The 18,698-nt window shown below is 39.3% G+C and overlaps 1 protein-coding gene across 5 annotated transcripts in view; it reads right to left on the bottom strand.

The window, feature by feature from the left end:
• Nucleotides 1-18,698, bottom strand: part of PTPRA (protein tyrosine phosphatase receptor type A) — a 167,720-nt gene that overhangs the window by 56,881 nt on the left and 92,141 nt on the right. For 4 of the 5 annotated variants that reach the window (XM_054542099.2, XM_063720600.1, XM_054542097.2 and 1 more), the window contains 3 exons: nucleotides 14,911-14,989; nucleotides 14,044-14,391; nucleotides 4,218-4,244 (listed from right to left, as the gene is read on the bottom strand). In XM_054542099.2, the coding sequence (XP_054398074.1) occupies nucleotides 4,218-4,244; nucleotides 14,044-14,391; nucleotides 14,911-14,983 (448 nt within the window). In that variant the 5' untranslated portion in view covers nucleotides 14,984-14,989. The remainder of the gene's footprint in view (nucleotides 1-4,217; nucleotides 4,245-14,043; nucleotides 14,392-14,910; nucleotides 14,990-18,698) is intronic. The other variant, XM_009233422.3, reaches the window with a different exon arrangement.

The raw sequence follows: 18,698 nt of genomic DNA on the forward strand, positions 1-18,698 counted from the left end.
ATATAACTGAAAACCAAATTAGTTGTGTGAAAGAGCAACTGTCCTGGAAGCTCCCAGAACACAGAGCAATAAGAGATGAAAAATATGACAGCATAGAAAAGAAAGGAGCTGGATAGGTCCAGGAGATCCAATACCTGTGCAACAGGGGAGTCCAAAGAAGAAACCAGTAAGAAGGGAGAGAAATAATACAAGAAAGTTCCTGAGTTATCAGGCCAAAAGAAATAATCTAGTTTGTGGAGTAATATTGACAAAAAAATCTTTACACCTAGATGTATTCTGAAAAAATTCTTAAATTCTAGTTGAAATCAACCAACGAACCACAGGCCAGCCTTAGAAAACCATTTCCAGGGCAGGGGGTTTTAGGGTCCGACAGACCTGAAGTTCTAATTCCTACTATCCTAACTTACTAGTAGTGTGATAATCTCTTAGAATGATGTATGAAATGGAAGCATAATAGCACCCTCAACCTTTTAGAGTTAATGGGAGATCTAAAAGAGGTAACATTTGCAAAGTGTCTGACATGAAGGGAAGAGATTGGCTTTGGCATCCACAAGTTCACACACTAGCAGAGAACCTCAGTCCAGCTTCCTACGCTCAGGCAGTTCTTGCCTAGAACAGGGGTCGGCAAACTATAGCCCAAATTTAGCCCACTGCCTGTTTTTGTAAATAAAATGCTATCAGAACATGGCCATGTTCATTCATTTACATACCATCTATGGCTGCTTCTACATTACAAAGGCAGAGCTGAGTAGATGAGACAGAGACAGTATGGTTACAAACCGAAATTGTTTCAACCCCAACTTCATTCCAGCAAAGTTCTACTTTCTAGATTCAGGCCAGGGAACAAGCATGAAAATGAAAACCACTAAAATGGTGTTCCGGGACAACAGATACCTACTTGCTATAACTTCTTTCCTTGAAAACAAAGGGCCATATTAATTGAAGGGCTCACCTGTAAACAGGTGAGTGACATAAGGACTTCAGACACACACTGGTCAACTACAAACTAGTCAGTAAAGGAATAGCCATAGTCCTATAGCCCCAGTTCCTATGGCCCATTTACCTATTGCCACACTTTTTGGTACAAGTATTTATCAGCTCTCAAAGGCAAGGTTGTAATGTTGTTTTAAATGTTTCCTATTGGCTCTAAAAACAGAAATATTCATTGGATTGCCTCTAGATAACCACTGGGCTGAGCCCAATCACCGTTGTTTTGAGCCAAATTATTCAGAAACCTAAATTTCTATTGTCCATCTATCTCCCCTAAGTCCTCTGGAATATCTTTCTAAAACCAAAATCTGACTGTTACTTCCTTACTCACCATCATCTTCAGGAGATGCTCCAACTCCTGAACTCAGTGGACCACCACACCCATTCTGTTGAGGCCACCTCCGACCACTCCCCACACCTCATACGTCAACTGCACACAGATCTTCAAACACATGACTTACTCTTTCATGTCTCTTTGCTTGTGCCCTGTCTGGTGGGTCTTCATTTTCCCCATTTGCTATTTTAATTTAAACTTCCCAAAGCACATCTCTGTGCCTCCTTCCCACTCCCCAGATATAATGAGTCTTCTGAGTTCCCTCAGCACTTTGTGTGATATATCCAATGGCATGTAACTGAGTAGACTTCGGTTCCTGATGTTCACGTATTTCCTTCCTGAGATAGGGAAGCATATTCACATATATATACTTATATATAAAATATTTTTTTTCTGGACTCCTTGATGCTTAATAGGCACTGAATAAATGCCGAATGTAAAAGGTGCTTAGAGAAAGCCATCATAAACTCATAATAATAATGGCACTATGATAATCCCCACCCTTTTTTTTTTTTTTTTTTTTGAGACAAGAGTCTTACTCTGTTGCCCAGGCTAGAGTACAGTCATGAAATCTTGGCTCACTGCAACCTCCATTTCCTGGGCTCAGGTGATCCTCCCACCTCAGCGTCCCAAGTGGCTGGGACTACAGGTATGTACCACATGCCTAGTTAATTTTTGTATTTTTAGTAGAGACAAGGTTTCCCCATATTGCTCAGGCTGGTCTGGAACTCCTGGGCTCAAGTGATCCACCTGCCTCAGCCTCCCAAAGTGCCCTAACACTCTTAAAACAAGAATGTCAACTCTTTCTAGACTTAAGTAGTAGCTCAAGGACTACTTCTTTACAAATATTAAGATGCTGATTTTTTTTTTTGAGACAGAGTTTTGCTCTGTCACCCAGGCTGGAGTGCAGTCTAGAATTGCAGCCAAGAGCACGATCTTGACTCACTGCAACCTCTGCCTCCCAGGTTCAAGCAATTCTCCTGACTCAGCCTCCCGAGTAGCTGGGATTACACCACCACGCCCAGCTAATTTTTGTATTTTTAGTAGAGACGGGGTTTTACCATATTAGTCAGGCTGGTCTTGAACTCCTGACCTTGTGATCCACCCGCCTCGGCCTCCCAAAGTGCTGGGATTACAGGTGTGAGCCACTGAACCTGGCTGGAATATATTTTAAAATAATATGCATGAGAAAATAACCAGTTTCCTGGACTTCAGAAGAGGAAGAAAAGTTGCCCTCCCTCTCATTTCTTTTTGCTTTGACAATTAAAACATCAGACACTACTGTTCAAAAGCACCCCAAAGACCAGTGCATAAAAACATGTAGCCTTTAATTCATCTGCATAAGACATAACTGCTTATCAAACCCATTATAATACAAACACTTCCAAACAGCTGGCTTATTTCTCAAAAAGCATTTGGCTTAAAATTAGAATGTGATATCCAAATTTATAGCAATACTTCTAAAGATCCGCTCTGGTAAAATTGCCACTAGATTTTGGGACTTTAGAGACTGCTGAGAATACCTATGCCTTTTCAGTTTCCTGTTTGGAATTACACAAAATTATTTTTTGACTTAAGAAAGGAGATTTATTACATTAATAGACTTTACATATGTCACAATTAGCAATAATCTAGGTAATTATGGTAATTTTGTTTTTTTAATCACAACACGGAAACTACTTAAATATTGGGTAGGTAAAATAGGTATGATATCTGGGGCAAGAAAAGGCTGAATATTATGAAAATATATACTAAATAGAGGAAGGAGTCAACAGATCTTATGTTTCATCTTGAAGCCTACCACTTTGACTTTTGATTTTATTGTAAGGCTGGTTAAAAGAGCAGTTTTAGGGAGCAAGTAAATATCTATCACAATAAAATCTATTTAAGTCTACATTTGATAAAATCTGGCAAGTGAATCTGAACAGCAAAGACACTGTATTAATCCAATGTTTAGTTCCCAAGTTTAGGAAAGTGAGAGCTGGAAAAGTGAGGGAAATCTGTACACAGTATGGTAACACCTCACTATTCCTTACCAAATGCAATGGCAGATGGACATAACATAAAGAATCAGAGTACCCACTTTTCTGACTCAAATGCTCCCTCTTAGTGGGACTTCATATGACTCCAAGTGTTCCATTACTTAATTACACAGGGAAAATTGTGTATGGTTAAATAACAGGATCAGAAAAAAACTCAAGTCTGATTTGATAAAATAGAAAATTATAAAAACACTGCTTCAAACAGTAACATTTTAAAAACTCAAATGTAATAATCACTTCTTAGAATGTTAGATGATCTCTTTCTCTCTCATGCTCTTTGATAGCAGCCTTACTGTCATTCTAGGCAAAATGTGCCACACTTCTGCAGACAAGTACCCATGTCCCCCTACTCTCTAGTGACCAGGGACTCAGCAGTCCAGACACAACATCTCAGGCCATAGAGACTTTACATTTAAGGGTTGAAAATCCATAAAATCCATATAAAGCCACAAAGGGTTGACATTTTATAGACTAGGGGAAAAACAACACAAAGAATATTTAAAGGGAACTGTGGCCTAGAAATCAGAAGTAACTCACAGTATAGAAATTATGACCTAATATCACCAAAAAGTAATGTTAACAAGGTGACATGTCAAAATAAGATATATTTTGTTACTTGTTAAAATACATCATAGCTGTTAGAATCCATAGTCTATATTTAAAAACATACTGAATACAGTACTTGTTTCTATTGCTCTTCTCCATGAGATTAACATGGAAATAACTTAAGGGAAAGTAAACAAACAACACAGCCACAGATGCACACGGTTACCACAGACTGTGAGCAGAGGAAATAGATGAATACTGTACACTGTGTAAAAGGAACAACAGATATAAGGTGAGCAGCTCACCTCTTCTGTCCTTCGAGTCAGAATTACCTGTGTAATAAGTAAAAAATAGAAACATTCATTCAGGTTAAAGAAACACATTACAATTCAATTTAGAGTACAACAAAACAAGCTCCAGGATTAGGAATGCTTTCCTCCATGAGGCATCCTCCAACAACTGGGAAACAAGACTGCCCAGATTCACTAAACTTTGGACAGTGGTCTGGCCTTCTCCCTGGGTACACAAAGAATGCAGCATCAATATTCATAAAAAGTACGAGAATGCAAAGAGAACACATGTTATTAGAGGACTTTATGTCTTTTGCTCCATTAAAATTCAAGAGGACAAAATTAAGTAAGGATACAAAAGACCAAAATGATAAGTAATAAAATCTAATTGGTACATAACAAACTCTACACACTAACAGAGAAAATCTTCTTTTCAAAGGCGAGTGAAATATCCACAGCCCTTATAAATCCCAACAGTAAAAGAATACAATATTCTTTTGTCCCAATGCAATAAAATTAGAAATTGACAAAGTAAGAAAACATGTGAAAATAAAAATCAAAACCAAAATGAGGCCAGGTGCAGTGGATCACCTGAGGTCAGGAGCTCGAGACCAGCCTGGCCAACATGGTAAAACCCCTTCTCTACTAAAAATACAAAACAAATTAGCTGGGCGTGGTGGCGGGTGCCTATAATCCCAGATACTTGGGAGGCTGAGGCACGAGAATCACTTGAACCCAGGAGGGGGAGGTTACAGTGAGCCGAGATCATGCCACTGCACTCCAGCCTAGATGACAGAGCGAGACTCTATTTCAAAGAAAAAAAAAAAATCAAAACAAAAATGGGCCGGGCATAGTGGCTCACATCTTTAACCCCAGCACTTTGGGAGGCTGAGGCATAAGAATTGCTTAAACCTGGGAGGTAGAGGTTGCAGTGACCCGAGATCACACCACTGTACTCCAGAAGGGGGGCAGAGTGAGACTCCATCTCAAAAATCAAACAGACGGCCGGGCGCGGTGGCTCACGCCTGTAATCCCAGCACTTTGGGAGGCCGAAGTGGGCAGATCACAAGGTCAGGAGAATGAGACCATCCTGGGTAACACGTGAAACCCCGTCTCTAATAAAAATAAAAAAAAAAATAGCCGGGCGTGATGGTGTGCACCTGTAGTCCCAGCTACTTGGGAGGCTGAGGCAGGAGAATGGCGTGAACCCAGGAGGCAGAGCTTGCGGTGAGCAGAGATCACGCCACTGCACTCCAGCCTGGGCAACAGAGCGAGACCCCATCTCAAAAAAAAAAAAAAAAAAAAATCAAACAGACAAACAAAAAACCCCAAATGGAAAAATACCTTAAAAATAACAATGATGAGAAGTTTTGTGACAGAACCTGCCAACTCTCCTCCCCTCAGATCAGTCTCTTTCTCTTCTTGCCTTGATACAGAACCTTTGTTTTTTAGCTGAGCACCAAGCTCTCCTGCCAGACTATATTTGAGACTCCTTTGTGCTAGGTGTGGTCATGTGATGAATTCTAGCCAATGGGATGTGAGCTACAGCAATGTGAGTAACTTCCAGGTCACATCTTTTGGAAGAGAAATGGCCCCTATTCCCTTTGTTCTTCCTTCGCAGTGGTTGGAACTAGAACCCAATGGTGAGAACTATCTCTAACCAAACAGATAAGGGCAATATTGTTAGGATGGCAGGGCCACAAGAGGAAAGGAATTTGGTCCCTACTGAGATGAAGGCCCTGCCTACCTCTGGAATGTAACTGGGGAGAGAAAGACACTTCGGTCTTATTTAAGTCACTGAATTTTGGTATCTTTGTCAGAGCAGCTTATAGTGCATCCTAATACAACTACCTATAGAAACACCTATGGGATGTGGCTAAAGCTGTGCTTGTGCAAAATTCACAGCACTAAATATGTTAATTAACTGGAAAGAATGAAATTAAAGCACACTCAATTCAAGAAGATAGAAAAAGCACAAAATAAATCTAAAGAAGGTAGAAAGTAAAAATCAATGAAATAGAAAATGTAAACATAAAAGGACTATAAATGCACAATAGCAAGTTCTTTGGAAGAAAAAAGGCAATAAACCTATGAAATAAATGGTTATTCAGCCTAAACAAAAAAAAAAGGAGACATAAAATAAACAAAATTTAAAAATTAATAGCTCTGTAGGCTATTATAATAAATAATCACAAGGGAGAACTTTTCCTCATTCAAATACATTTGAAAACATGAATGAAATGGCCAGATGTGGTGGCTCACACCTGTAATCCTAGCACTTTGGGAGGCTAAGACAGGAGGATCGCGTGAGCCCAGGAGTTCAAGACCAGCCTGGGCAACATGGCGAAACCCCATCTCTACAAAAAAATATAAAAAATTAGCTGGGCATGGTGGAACACACCTGTAATCCCAGCTACTTGGGAGGCTGAGGTGAGAGGATCACCTGAGCCCAGGAGGTGCAGGCCGCAATGAGCCAAGATCATGCCACTGCACTCCAGCACTGGGCAACAGTGAGAGCCTGACTTAAAAAAAAAAAAAAGCATATTTTTTAGTGTAAACTTTCAAATCCTTTCCATGTAGCAAAACAAAACACTAAAAACTAAAACTTATCAAAAAGAATACACACACAAAGGAAAAACATAGATCAATCTCATTTAGAGATAATTTGAGAATATCTAGACAGAGAAAATTCTAAATGAAAAAAAAAAGAAATAATATCAAACAGACTGCAACAGCTTGTTACAGGAATGATACAATATATTTGGGTGGCCTTGGCTCATGCCTATAATCCCAGTGCTCTGGGAGGCTAAGGCTGAGGACTGCTTGAGGCCAGGAGTTCATGACCAGTCTGGGCAACACAGTGAGTCCCTATTTCTGAGAAAATTTAAAAATTAGCTGGGCGTGGTGACATGCGCCTATAGTCCTTAGCTACTCAGAAGTCTGAGGTGGGGTTTGCTTAAGTGCGGGAGTTCAAGGTTACAGTGAGCCATGATCGTGCCACTGTACTTCAGCCTGGATGACTCAAAGGAAAAGACTTAAAGCAAAGCAAAGGTCAACAGAAAAAGAAAAATTAAGAAGATTAAAGAATTAATTCAGAGCAAGACCCTGTCTCTAAAAAATGAATAAATAAAAACTGGCAGGGCGTGGTGGCTCACACCTATAATCCCAGCACTTTGGGAGGCTGAGGCAGGATCACAGGGTTAGGAGTTCGAGATCAGGTTGACCAACATGGTGAAACTCCATCTCTACTAAAATACAAAAAATTAGCCGGGCATGGTGGTGCGTGCCTGTAGTCCCAGCTACTCAGGAGGCTGAGGCAGGGAAATCACTTGAACCTGCAAGGTGGAGGCTGCAGTGAGCTGAGATGGCGCCACTGCACTCCAGCCTGGCGACAGACTCCATCTCAAAATAAACAAACCAACCTAGGAATAGAATCCACCATAGAAACAGACCAAAACAGAAAAAAAATCATTCAGCTCTTTCTCATTGATCCTGAACAGGCAACTGGCAAAATTTAACGCCCATTCCTAACATAAACGCTCATTAAATCCTGAACACAATAAAATATGTTTATCTCAACTCAAGAGTCAATACCATGTATAATGAAAAACTGCTGAAAGTGTCCTCGTTAGTGTCAGATACAAGAGAATGCTGTCTGCATTTACCAGCTGCTTAACTTTGTTCTGGAGGTATTCATCAATGCAATTAAACAGAAGAAAAACAAAGTTCTAAAAATTTGGAAGATATATGCAGATGAGATGACTTGAAGCCATAATAATTAATGAAGAAAATTACTTCCAACACTAAGAGAGTTTAAGGTGGCCAGTACAAAATGTCTCTACAAAAATCAGTAGCCTTCATATCCCCAACAGCAGCCAGTTAGAAGATCTGATGGAAGAAAATGCGCCATTTATAATAATAAAAACAGAAGATTTAAAAAAAACAAAGACTTCAGAAAATGGAATATATTGCATTCTTGGATAGTTAGACTCAACATCTTTAAGATGCCACTTTCTCTGTTAATCTATGTATTTAACATGATCAATACAAACTTTTTTTCCTGCTAGACAAGTTGATTCTAATGTTTATAATAAGAATTGCTAACAAAATTCTGAAAAATAAAATTAACAAGGAATGACTCATTTTACCAGATATTAAATACTTTACAAAGTTACAATTATTGAGACAGTGGGGCTTTGCACATGGACAGAGAAAAAGATTAATAGAAAATAAAATGAATGTTCCCAAATACTCATATACATATGAAGAGGTAAATAAATATCTGAATTCAATATATAAGATAGGTGGCATTTCAAATCAATGAGGAAAAATAAATTATTAAGGGGTATTGGGACAAATTAGATATTTGGGGAAAAACAGATCCATAGCTCACTCTGCATCAGAATAAATTCGAGACAGACCTAAGTGCGTGTATACACACACACACACACACACACACACAACCATAGAAGTCCAGAAGAAAATTATTTTTATAATCTTGGAGTAAGGAAAGCCTTCCTAGATATGACCCAATTCCTAGAAAACTTAAAATAAACTGAGAAATATTTAAATTAAAAAAATTAAAAATAGCTAATGATATCTTCTGCAATGCAGAAAATCTAGATGACCACCTAGGGAACAATATTTGCAGTTTTACCATAGGCAAAGGACTCATTTCCCAAACGTACAAAGAACATCTACAGATGAGTCAGGAAAACCTTGACACCCTAATAAAAATGGGTAAAGAATATCAACAGAGAATGCTCAGAAAAATAAATGATCTTTTAAATTACACAAAATTGCTCAATCTCAGCAAAATGCAAATTAAATTTACACTGAGATGTTATTTTTCACCTGTCAGATTGGCAGAGATCCCCAAGTTTAATAATTCACCACACTGAAGAGAGTTTAGAAAAACAGGCACTTCGACATATTGTTAATAGGAATAGACTTCCTAGCAGAGGTAAATGTGGCAATATCCATAAATTTATAAATGCACAGTTAAAATAATTCATCCTACTAATATTCTCATATGTGTCTGAAATGACAAACTGTATTGTTTATAAGAGTACTCTGAAAACAATCTTAATGTCCACTGATAGGGGAAACTGGATAAATATATTAAGGTATATCCTTCAATACAGCAGTTCTTTACTAAAACAAAGAACAAGTATGATAGGGTAACTGAAAAAGCAATATGTAGAAATCAACTCGGCATATTTATTATTTATATTATAAATGGAAAAAATGAATATATATGCTTTTTTAAAAGGAGTTTATTATTTATTCATTTATTCATTCATTCATTTATTTATTTATTTTGAGACGGAGTCTTGCTCTGTTGCCCAGGCTGGAGTGCAGTGGCGCAATCTCGGCTCACTGCAAGCTCCACCTCCCGGGTTCACGCCATTCTCCTGCCTCAGCCTCCCGAGTAGCTGGGACTACAAGCACCTGCCACCACCCCTAGCTAATTTTTTTTGTATTTTTTAGTACAGACGGGGTTTCACCGTGTTAGCCAGGATGGTCTCGATCTCCTGACCTCGTGATCTGCCCGCCTTGGCCTCCCAAAGTGCTGGGATTATAGGCGTAAGCCGCCGCGCCCGGCCTATTTATTTATTTTTAAAAGGTATCCTAGGCTGGGCGCAGCGGCTCACGCCTGTAATACCAGCACTTTGGGAGGCCGAGGCAGGTGGATCATGAGGTCAGGAGTTCGAGACCAGCATGGCCAACATGGTGAAACCTGTCTCTACTAAAAATACAAAAAACAGCTGGGTGTGGTGGTGGGCATCTGTAATCCCAGCTACTCAGGAGGCTGAGGCAGGAGAATTGTTTGAACCCTGAAGGCAGAGTTTGCAGTATGCCGAGACTGCGCCGTTGCACTCCAGCCTGGGCGACAGGGTGAGACTGTCTCAAAGAAAAAAAAAAAGGTATTCTACATTTTTACTTGTCACTGAATTTTTTTTTTTTTTTTTTTTTTGAGATAGAGTCTCGAGTCTCACTCTGTTTCCCAGGCTATAGTGCAGGGACTTGACTCACTGCAACCTCCACCTCCCAGGTTCAAGCAATTCTCATGTCTCAGCCTCCCAAGTAGCTGGGATTACAAGTATATGCCAACACGTTTGACTAATTTTTTTATTTTTAGTAGGTAGACAGAGGGTTTTGCCATGTTGGCTAGGCTGGTCTTGAGCTCCTGGCTTCAAGTGATCCACCCACCTTGGCCTCCCAAAGTGCTGGGATTACAGGAGTGAGCCACCGCACCTGGCCTATTTATTTTTGAGATGAGGTCTCCCTCTGTTGCCCAGACTGGAGTACGGTGGTGCGATCACGGCTCACTGCAGACTCAACTGCCAGGCCTCAAGTAATCCTCCTGCCTCAGCCCTGAGTAGCTGGGACCACAGGCATGAGTCATTAGGCCCTGCTGATTTCTAAATCATTTGTAGAGATGAGGTTTTGCTACGATGCTTAGGCTGGTCTCAAACTCCTGGGCTTAAGCGATCCTCCTGCTTCAGCCTCCAAAAGTGCTGGAATTACAGGTGTAAGCCACTGTGCCTAGCTGGCCTTTATTTTTAAAAGGAGAAAAAGACTCAAAGCAAAGATCAACAGAAAGCAAAAATGTTAAAGATTAAAGAATTAATTCAGGATACATCCAATATCCAAATAATAAGAATTTGAGAAGAGAACAAAAAAAAGGAAGAGAGGGAGAAGGTTTCAAAGAAATGAGAGAAAATTTTCAGAAATGCAAGCTCAAGGCTCTAAAGGGCCTATTAAGCATCCATAATAATGAACGAAAGACCCACATCAAGATACATCTCTGTGAAATTTCAGGATACCAATGATAAAGAGAAGATCCTAGAAAGCATACAAATAATTAGGAATTAAGATAGCAGTAAAATCCTCCAAACCTGGTAAGCAGGTGTCAGTTAGGGCAGTACTTTAAAAATTCCGGGGGAAAAATATTCTTCAAATTCTACGCACAGCCCTAAAGATATTTTTAGACATGTAAGATCTGATACAATTTGCCTCCCATGGACCCCTTCTCAGGAATCTACCGAATGATGAGAGAAGACAAAAAGGAAGACAATGTGGAAGTCAGGAAGCAGCAGCAAGGGGAATTCCCAGAATGACAGAGAAGGGAAATCTCAGGTTGATATATCTGTGTAGTAGCCCTAGAGATCAACAAGCCTAGACTGGAATAAGACAATGGAGGGCTCAGGAGGAATTTCTAGAGGTAAAAAAGAAATAGATTATCTAACAGATTTCACTTTGTAGAAAGCTGTTTTGAGAGGCTCTGGAGAGCATGGTAAGAATTGAGTAGCAATAACTTTTTTGAGTCATGGTCTTGCTTTGTCACCCAGGCTGGAGTGCACTGGTATGAACACAGCTCACTGCAGCCTCAACCTCCTGGGCTTAAGCAATCCTCTCATCTCAGCCTCCTGAGTAGCAGGGACTACAAGCACATGCACCCATGACCAGCTAATTTTTGTATTTTTTGTAGAGATGGGGTTTCACCATGTTCCCCAGGCTGGTCTCAAACTCTTGAGCTCAAGTGATCTGTCCACCTTGGCCTCCCAAAGTGCTGAGACTACAGGTGTTAGCCAGTGTGCCTGGCCTGACTAAATAGAAAACTAAATAAACAAAAAATAAGGCAAGTATTAAATCCAGAAAAAAAACTGTACAAGAAAGAAAAACAATCCATTTATACCTATAGCTCAGCAATGAATATTTCATAATTACAATAATATACATCAAATACTGATTTAATAAAAAATTGTAACTGTTACAGGAGGACTGGTAAATGGTGGTGATAAGTGGGATGTGGGGTTTAAGACTATGAAATTCCCATGTGCGATAATGGTTTCTTGAATAAACGCCACTAGAGAAACATAGTCTCAGTCTCCTATGATATGAAATGTGTTAAATGTGCAATAACTAGATTCTTAGCTGTGGCACAATTTGGACCTAAGTCAGTTTATGGAAAACTAAGTTCCCTACAAGCAGAGTGGAAAGACCGCAAAAGTGAGAAATAGGCCTAACTTGTCAGCCTTGAAATCTAAAGCAAATCATTTAACCTCTATATACAGTCTGAAATTAAGCATCTGTTAAAAGGAGATGATTATCCATGGTCATGTCACAGAGCTGTTAAATGAAAGACAGCACACAATAGAACATGGGCTGTTCAGTCAGTCAGGCCTGTGTTACAGTCTCCACCTTTTCCATTCACTCATTCAGTTTGTACAAGTTATTCTGCCTTTCTCCCTAAGCAATGGCTACAACCCAACATTTTATGTTGTTACTAAAATTTCAAAAAATTGTATGTAACATTAAAAGAATAAACATGGAACTGGATCATCCATTAAAATAAAACAAAACAAACAACTAGTGGTGGCCTGCTAAAGTGATTTCATGAATTGTGTCATGAACTGTACATTGAAAAACATTCCACAGATTACGGTTTCATCATTGTAAAATACTTTCACCTATAAAACATAAAATAGAACTTACCTCATAGGATTATTCTAGAAAACTCTTAGTACGATGCCTAGCACACAGTAATAACTATGACAAAACTACATTAACTCTAAAGCGGGATGCCATCTGCATTAAAGGTACCTTCATATATTTTACTGGTAACTATCAGAGCAATAATCACAACAATACTAACAGCTCACACTTAAAAATAGTGCTTACCATGTGTAGGCATCTTTATAAGTGCTTTACCCGTATTAACTTGTTTAATGCTAATATCTCCTCTATGAGGTAAGAACTACTACTATCACTCATTCTTGTTTCACAGACAAACAAACTGAGGTAGAGAGATAAAGTAAGCCAGCTATGCCATAAACATAGCTGGTTTATGGAAGAGCTGGGATTCAAACTCAGTGCGGCACTGAAGACTGTGCTCTTAACTGCAAATGCTGTCTTGTCTTTATGGTAGAAAATATGGGGAAAAGCTGGCAGGTGAAGGGTCTGAGTTATAAGGCACAGTAAAAGATATCATCTGTAGTAACAAATGAGAATCAACTGAGCAAACAGTTCCTGAATGTTCCACATGAATGAGATGTGATTCTGCTTAGGGGCACTCACCATCTAACTGGGAAGAAATCAGAACCAAAGGGCTCGGGAACACAGAAGAGGAAAGAGTGATTTTTGCTAGAAAAGGGATGACAGTTACATAGCAATCAGGTAATGATTATTTCCTTTACTCCTCACAGAAGCCCTTTGAGGGTATCTCTAATCCTCTTTTACAGACAAGGTACCTAAGGTTCAAAGAGGTCAGAAACTTGTCTTACCTGCCCTGGTCTCAGATCCATGTCTCTGATTTTATCCTTGGGACTACTGCTTCAACCTGAGGCCCTGAACAACTGGCACTGCAATGTAACCATTTCCCAGAGCCTAATGCCACCCCTGGCCACTGGCCTCCCACTCCATATCTAACTGTCATGGACATCAATATCCATTCTCCTTTCCATGGTCTCCATGGATCCCTCCCTTTCCAAACCTAATCTTATTACTCATTCTCTGTATCTTTTCATCTTCGGTCTCTTGCATCGTCAATAAGCTCCTCTATTTCTCTTGTCTTTTTAAGCCTTCTTCTCTACCTTTAAACACATTTAAGTCCTCTCAATCTAACCAGGATCCCACCTAGCAGAATGATATTCTCCAGAATCTTTCTTCTTTCCTCTTCACTCATGCTAACCCAAAAATTCCACATACAGGTTTCATTACTTCACTTGAGCAATTTTACTTATTTGAAGAAATTTTAAGGCTAGAAAACACAAACAAGATAAAAGGATGACTAAACTCAAAAGAGCAAAAGAACAAACAGAATCATTTCTAGTACCTGAAGGAGGGAAAGTTTCTGGAGTGGTTGCTGCGGTGCTGGAATTCCCCTCCCAGGGTTCTGTTCTGGCATCCGTGAACTGGTTATCTGGATCTGGAAGCCACGTTCCATTTGGTGAAATTGTAATGCCTATAGAATTGGTGCTTGCTGTTCTTGTGGTCCCATTGTCAGAGTCTGAAGAATTGACAGTGGTTAAATAGGTGGGTCCCAGAGTTACATTTGGGCTGAATGTTGGTGCCACAGAAAGAGAAGTTAGTGAAGAAGTTGGATTTGAAGTTTTGGCCTCTTCTTTAACTGGTTCTGCCGTTGATGAGTTAATTAATCTTGTAATTCCTACAGAAGGTGCAACTACAAACACCAAAAAACAAGGAAATATCACATGAAGAATGTGAGGCTAAAAAGTTGTGAGACACAAAGCAGCAAGCCTTAATAAACTCTCAAACATATGGAGACCAAGCAAAGACCAATCCCCCCACTCCCAACACCCACCCACCCCCTATGTTTTTATCTAATGCTGGACCTTTCCTACCTCCTCCAAAGGACTACGGTTTAAGGGAGAAAGACACAAGATTCTTCACTTAGTTCCTCAGAAACCATATATAGAGTTGTAAATGTCAACAGTTTATTTTACTTTTCAGGAAAGAACACATAATCTCTTTGATTTATTTAAAGCAGTTATATGTATGAAAAACAATGCTGAGCATTCAATACAATGCCAAGATTTCTGAAGACACCTATTTTACCATCACTTTGAATAAAATTTTTATATTCCTTTCTTCAAACAGCATCTCGGTTTTCAAATTTGGCTCATTAAATGTGAAAGCAAAATTTCGTTTCAAATAGCAGCCTTATCAAATGACAATTTACCTGTGGTAGCATTGTTGGCACTGACATGTATCAGACCACTGCCAAGCAGAACAAGAATGAACCAGGAATCCATGCTTATCTGGAAAATAGGGAGTCATGTTAGATGAGGTCCTATATTATCATGACTATGTCTGAGCTGGTCACCAGAAGAGTATTCTGGATTTCCAAGCTAATAAAATGTGTGCCTAAACCAATGATCTTTTGGGAGCCTGATATGTATGCTTCCTCAGATATCCAATAACTAATTGAGTCTTTATAAAGACTGACTATCCCTTATCTAAAATGGTTGAGGACTAGCAGTGTTTCAGATTTTTTTTTTTTTTTTTAAGAGTTAGGGTCTTGCTCTGTTGCCCAGGATGGAGACAGTGGTATGATCATAGCTCAGGGCAGCCTCTACCTCCTGGACTCAAGTGATCCTTCTGTCTCAGCCTCCTGAGTAGCTGGGACTATAGGCATGTACTACCATGCCTGGCTAATTTTTAAAATTTTCTGTAGAGACGGCGTCTCACTCTGTTGTCTAGGCTGCTCTCAAACTCTTGAGTTCAACTGATCCTCTTGCTTCAACCTCCCAAAGTCCTATGATTACAGGTGTGAGCCCCCACACCTAGTCCCTAATCCAAATTTTGAAATCCAAAATGTCCCAGTGAGTATTTTTTTGAGCATCATGTCTGTGCTCAAAAAGTTTCAAATTTTGGAGCATTTCAGATTTTGGGATTAGAGATATCCAACCTGTAAAAATAAAAATAAGTCTTAATAGGACTCCTTTATTTTTTTTTGAGATGGAGTCTTGCACTGTCGCCCAGGCTGGAGTGCAATGGTGTGATCTTGGCTCACCAGAACCTCCGCCTCCCGGGTTCAAGCAATTCTCCTGCCTCAGCCTCCCGAGTAGCTGAGATTAAAGGCATGTGCCACCATGCCTGGCAAATTTTTTTGTATTTTTAGTAGAGATGGGATTTCTCCATGTTGGTCATGCTGGTCTCAAACTCCTGACCTCAGGTGACCTCCCCGCCTCAGCCTCCCAAAGTGCTGGGATTACAGGCGTGAGTCATCACATCTGGACCAAAAAACTTTTTTAAAAAAGTCACCTGTGCTAGACTACAGCTTTGTGGGTGAGAGCTAGCGAGCAGTCCCTTTTAAAGCTCCCAAGTTGATTGCTAGGTGCAGCTTTACAGTTTTCAGAGTGAGAAGTATGGAAAAGGTAGGCTGATTGCACTGATGTACTGCTGCCCTTCAAGGAACACATTATATAGCTGTTCTCAACCTTTATTCCACCTCAAACCATGTAAGATAGTAGCATGTTGCCACCAGTAATAGTGGTTTGTTCATCCATTCAGATTTTTATGCCCTATACTGAGCTAGTGCTAGAGAAACAACTGGGGAGCAATACACTCATGAGCCCCATCTTCACAGGACTCACAGTCTAAAGTGTTCAATGTGGTAGTGACTCTCCAAGGGAAGAAGGACACACATCCTTAAGGGACACACGAAAATCTCAGGGGTAGAGGGGAAGAGAGGGAGATGTAGGTGGTTCATATATACTCCAGGAGTTTGCCCCTGGTACCAGCAGCCGTGCCTAGCAGGGAAATGGGTTCAGCAGTGGCCTTCAGGTGCATCCACATAAGATTTTGACAATTTCCCCATTCTTCCTAGGCTGTGATCATCAAACCAGTGATATACTGTTAGATTTTCATAAAACTTACATTTTATAACTCTGTCTGGATAGTGAATTAACATGGATCTCTGGCAGAACCCAGCTCAATTACTACCTGCGCCTAATCCAAAATTGGAAACTCATACAATTTCCTTCACAAGGGTCAAAAAACAAGTGGAAGGCTGACTATTATATATGTATATGTATACATGTCTATTCTTGATAAATCAACAGAAAATAGTTTTGGGAGAAATAACTACATATTTGAGGGGAGGGAGTTAGACCACCACCTCATTCCTTATACCAAAATAAATTCCACATACGTTTAAAAATTAAATGCTTGAAAAACACATTTTAAAAGAAAATAAATGAATATGTGAGCTCAGGATGAGGAAAAACTTTCTAAGCATAAAAGGCATGTAAGAAATCATAAAGGTAGAAGTGGAATATCTGACAGAAAAAACAAAAGCTCCTAAACATAAAGAAGCCCATTATAAACAATGTTTATGGACAGGAAGACTCAATATTGTCAAGATGTCAGTTTTTCCCAAATAAGCCTATAGATTCAATGCAATCTCAATCATAATCTCAGCAAGTTATTTTGTGAATATAAAAATGCTGACTCTAAAGTTTACATGGAGAGACATTAAGATTCTGAAGGGGCAACTCAATATTAAAGAAGAGTCAAAGATTAATGCTATTGGACTTCAAGACTTACTTTAAAGCTTTGGTAATTAAGACTGTGGTATTAGCAAAAGAAAAGACAAACAGATCAATGGAATGGAACAGAGATCATAAACAGACCCACATGAATATAGTCAACTGACAAAGGAGCAAAGGCAATAAAATGGAGCAAGATAGTCTTTTCAACAAATGATACTGGAACGGGACAGCTACATATAGAAAAATTAAGCCATATCAGACCTTATATCTTTCACAAAAATTTAACTAAAAATGAATCATAGACCTAAATATCAATCATAAGACTATAAAATGCCAAGAAGATAACAGGAGAAAATCTAGATGACTTTGGGTATGGCGAGAACTTTTTAGATATAACATCAAAGGCATGATCCATGAGAACATAATTGATAGTCTGGACTTCATTAAAATATAAAATGTCTACTCTGTGAAAGACAATGCCAAGAGAATGAGAGGATAAGCCACAGACTAGGAGAAAATATTTGCAAAAGATAGATCTGGCAAAGGACAGAGAATTCTTACCACAGACTAGGAGAAAATATTTGCAAAAGATAGATCTGGCAAAGGACAGAGAATTCTTAAACTCAACAAGAAAACTAACAACTAAATGAAAAATGGGCAAAAGACCTGAACAGACACCTCACCGAAGAAGATAAACAGTATGGCAAATAAGCATCTGAAAAGACATAGAACATCATTAGGTAATTGCAAATTAAAACGGGATACCACTACACATCTTCTATGAAAATGGATTTTGGTTTTAAAATCCAAAACATTTGACAATACTACATGTTTGTAAGAATATGGAGCAGTAGGAACTCTCATTCACTGCTGGTGGGAATGCAAAATGGTACATCCACTTTGGAAGGCAGCTTGGTAGTCTCTCAAAAAAATAAATATGCTCTTACCATATGATCCAGCAATTGTGCTCCTTGGTATTTAACCAAATGAGATGAAAACTTATGCCACTAAAAAAAACCCTACACATGGATGTTTATAGCAACTTTATTTATAATTGCCACAACTGGGAGCAATCAAAATATCCTTCAGCAGGCGAATGGATAAATAAGTGATGGCACATCCAGACAATGAAATATTACTCACTGCTAAAAAGAAATAAGCTAAAAACATGAAAATACATAGAAGAAACTTAAACATATATTACTAAGTGACAGAAGTCAATGTGAAAAACCATGGAGACAGTAAAAGATCACTGGTTTAAAAAAAAAAAGAAAATAAAAAAGGCCAGGTGCGATGACTCATGCCTGTAATCCCAACACCTTGAGAGGCCAAGGCAGGCAAATTGCTTGAGCTCAGGAGTTCAAGACCAGCCTGGGCAACACAGCAAGACCATATTTCTATAAAAAATACAAAAATTAGCTGGGCATGGTGGTGTGTGTGTGTAGTCTTCGCTATTTAGGAGGCTGAGGTGGGA

Source organism: Pongo abelii, chromosome 21 (genome assembly GCF_028885655.2).
Source record: "Pongo abelii isolate AG06213 chromosome 21, NHGRI_mPonAbe1-v2.0_pri, whole genome shotgun sequence".
NCBI lineage: Eukaryota > Metazoa > Chordata > Mammalia > Primates > Hominidae > Pongo > Pongo abelii.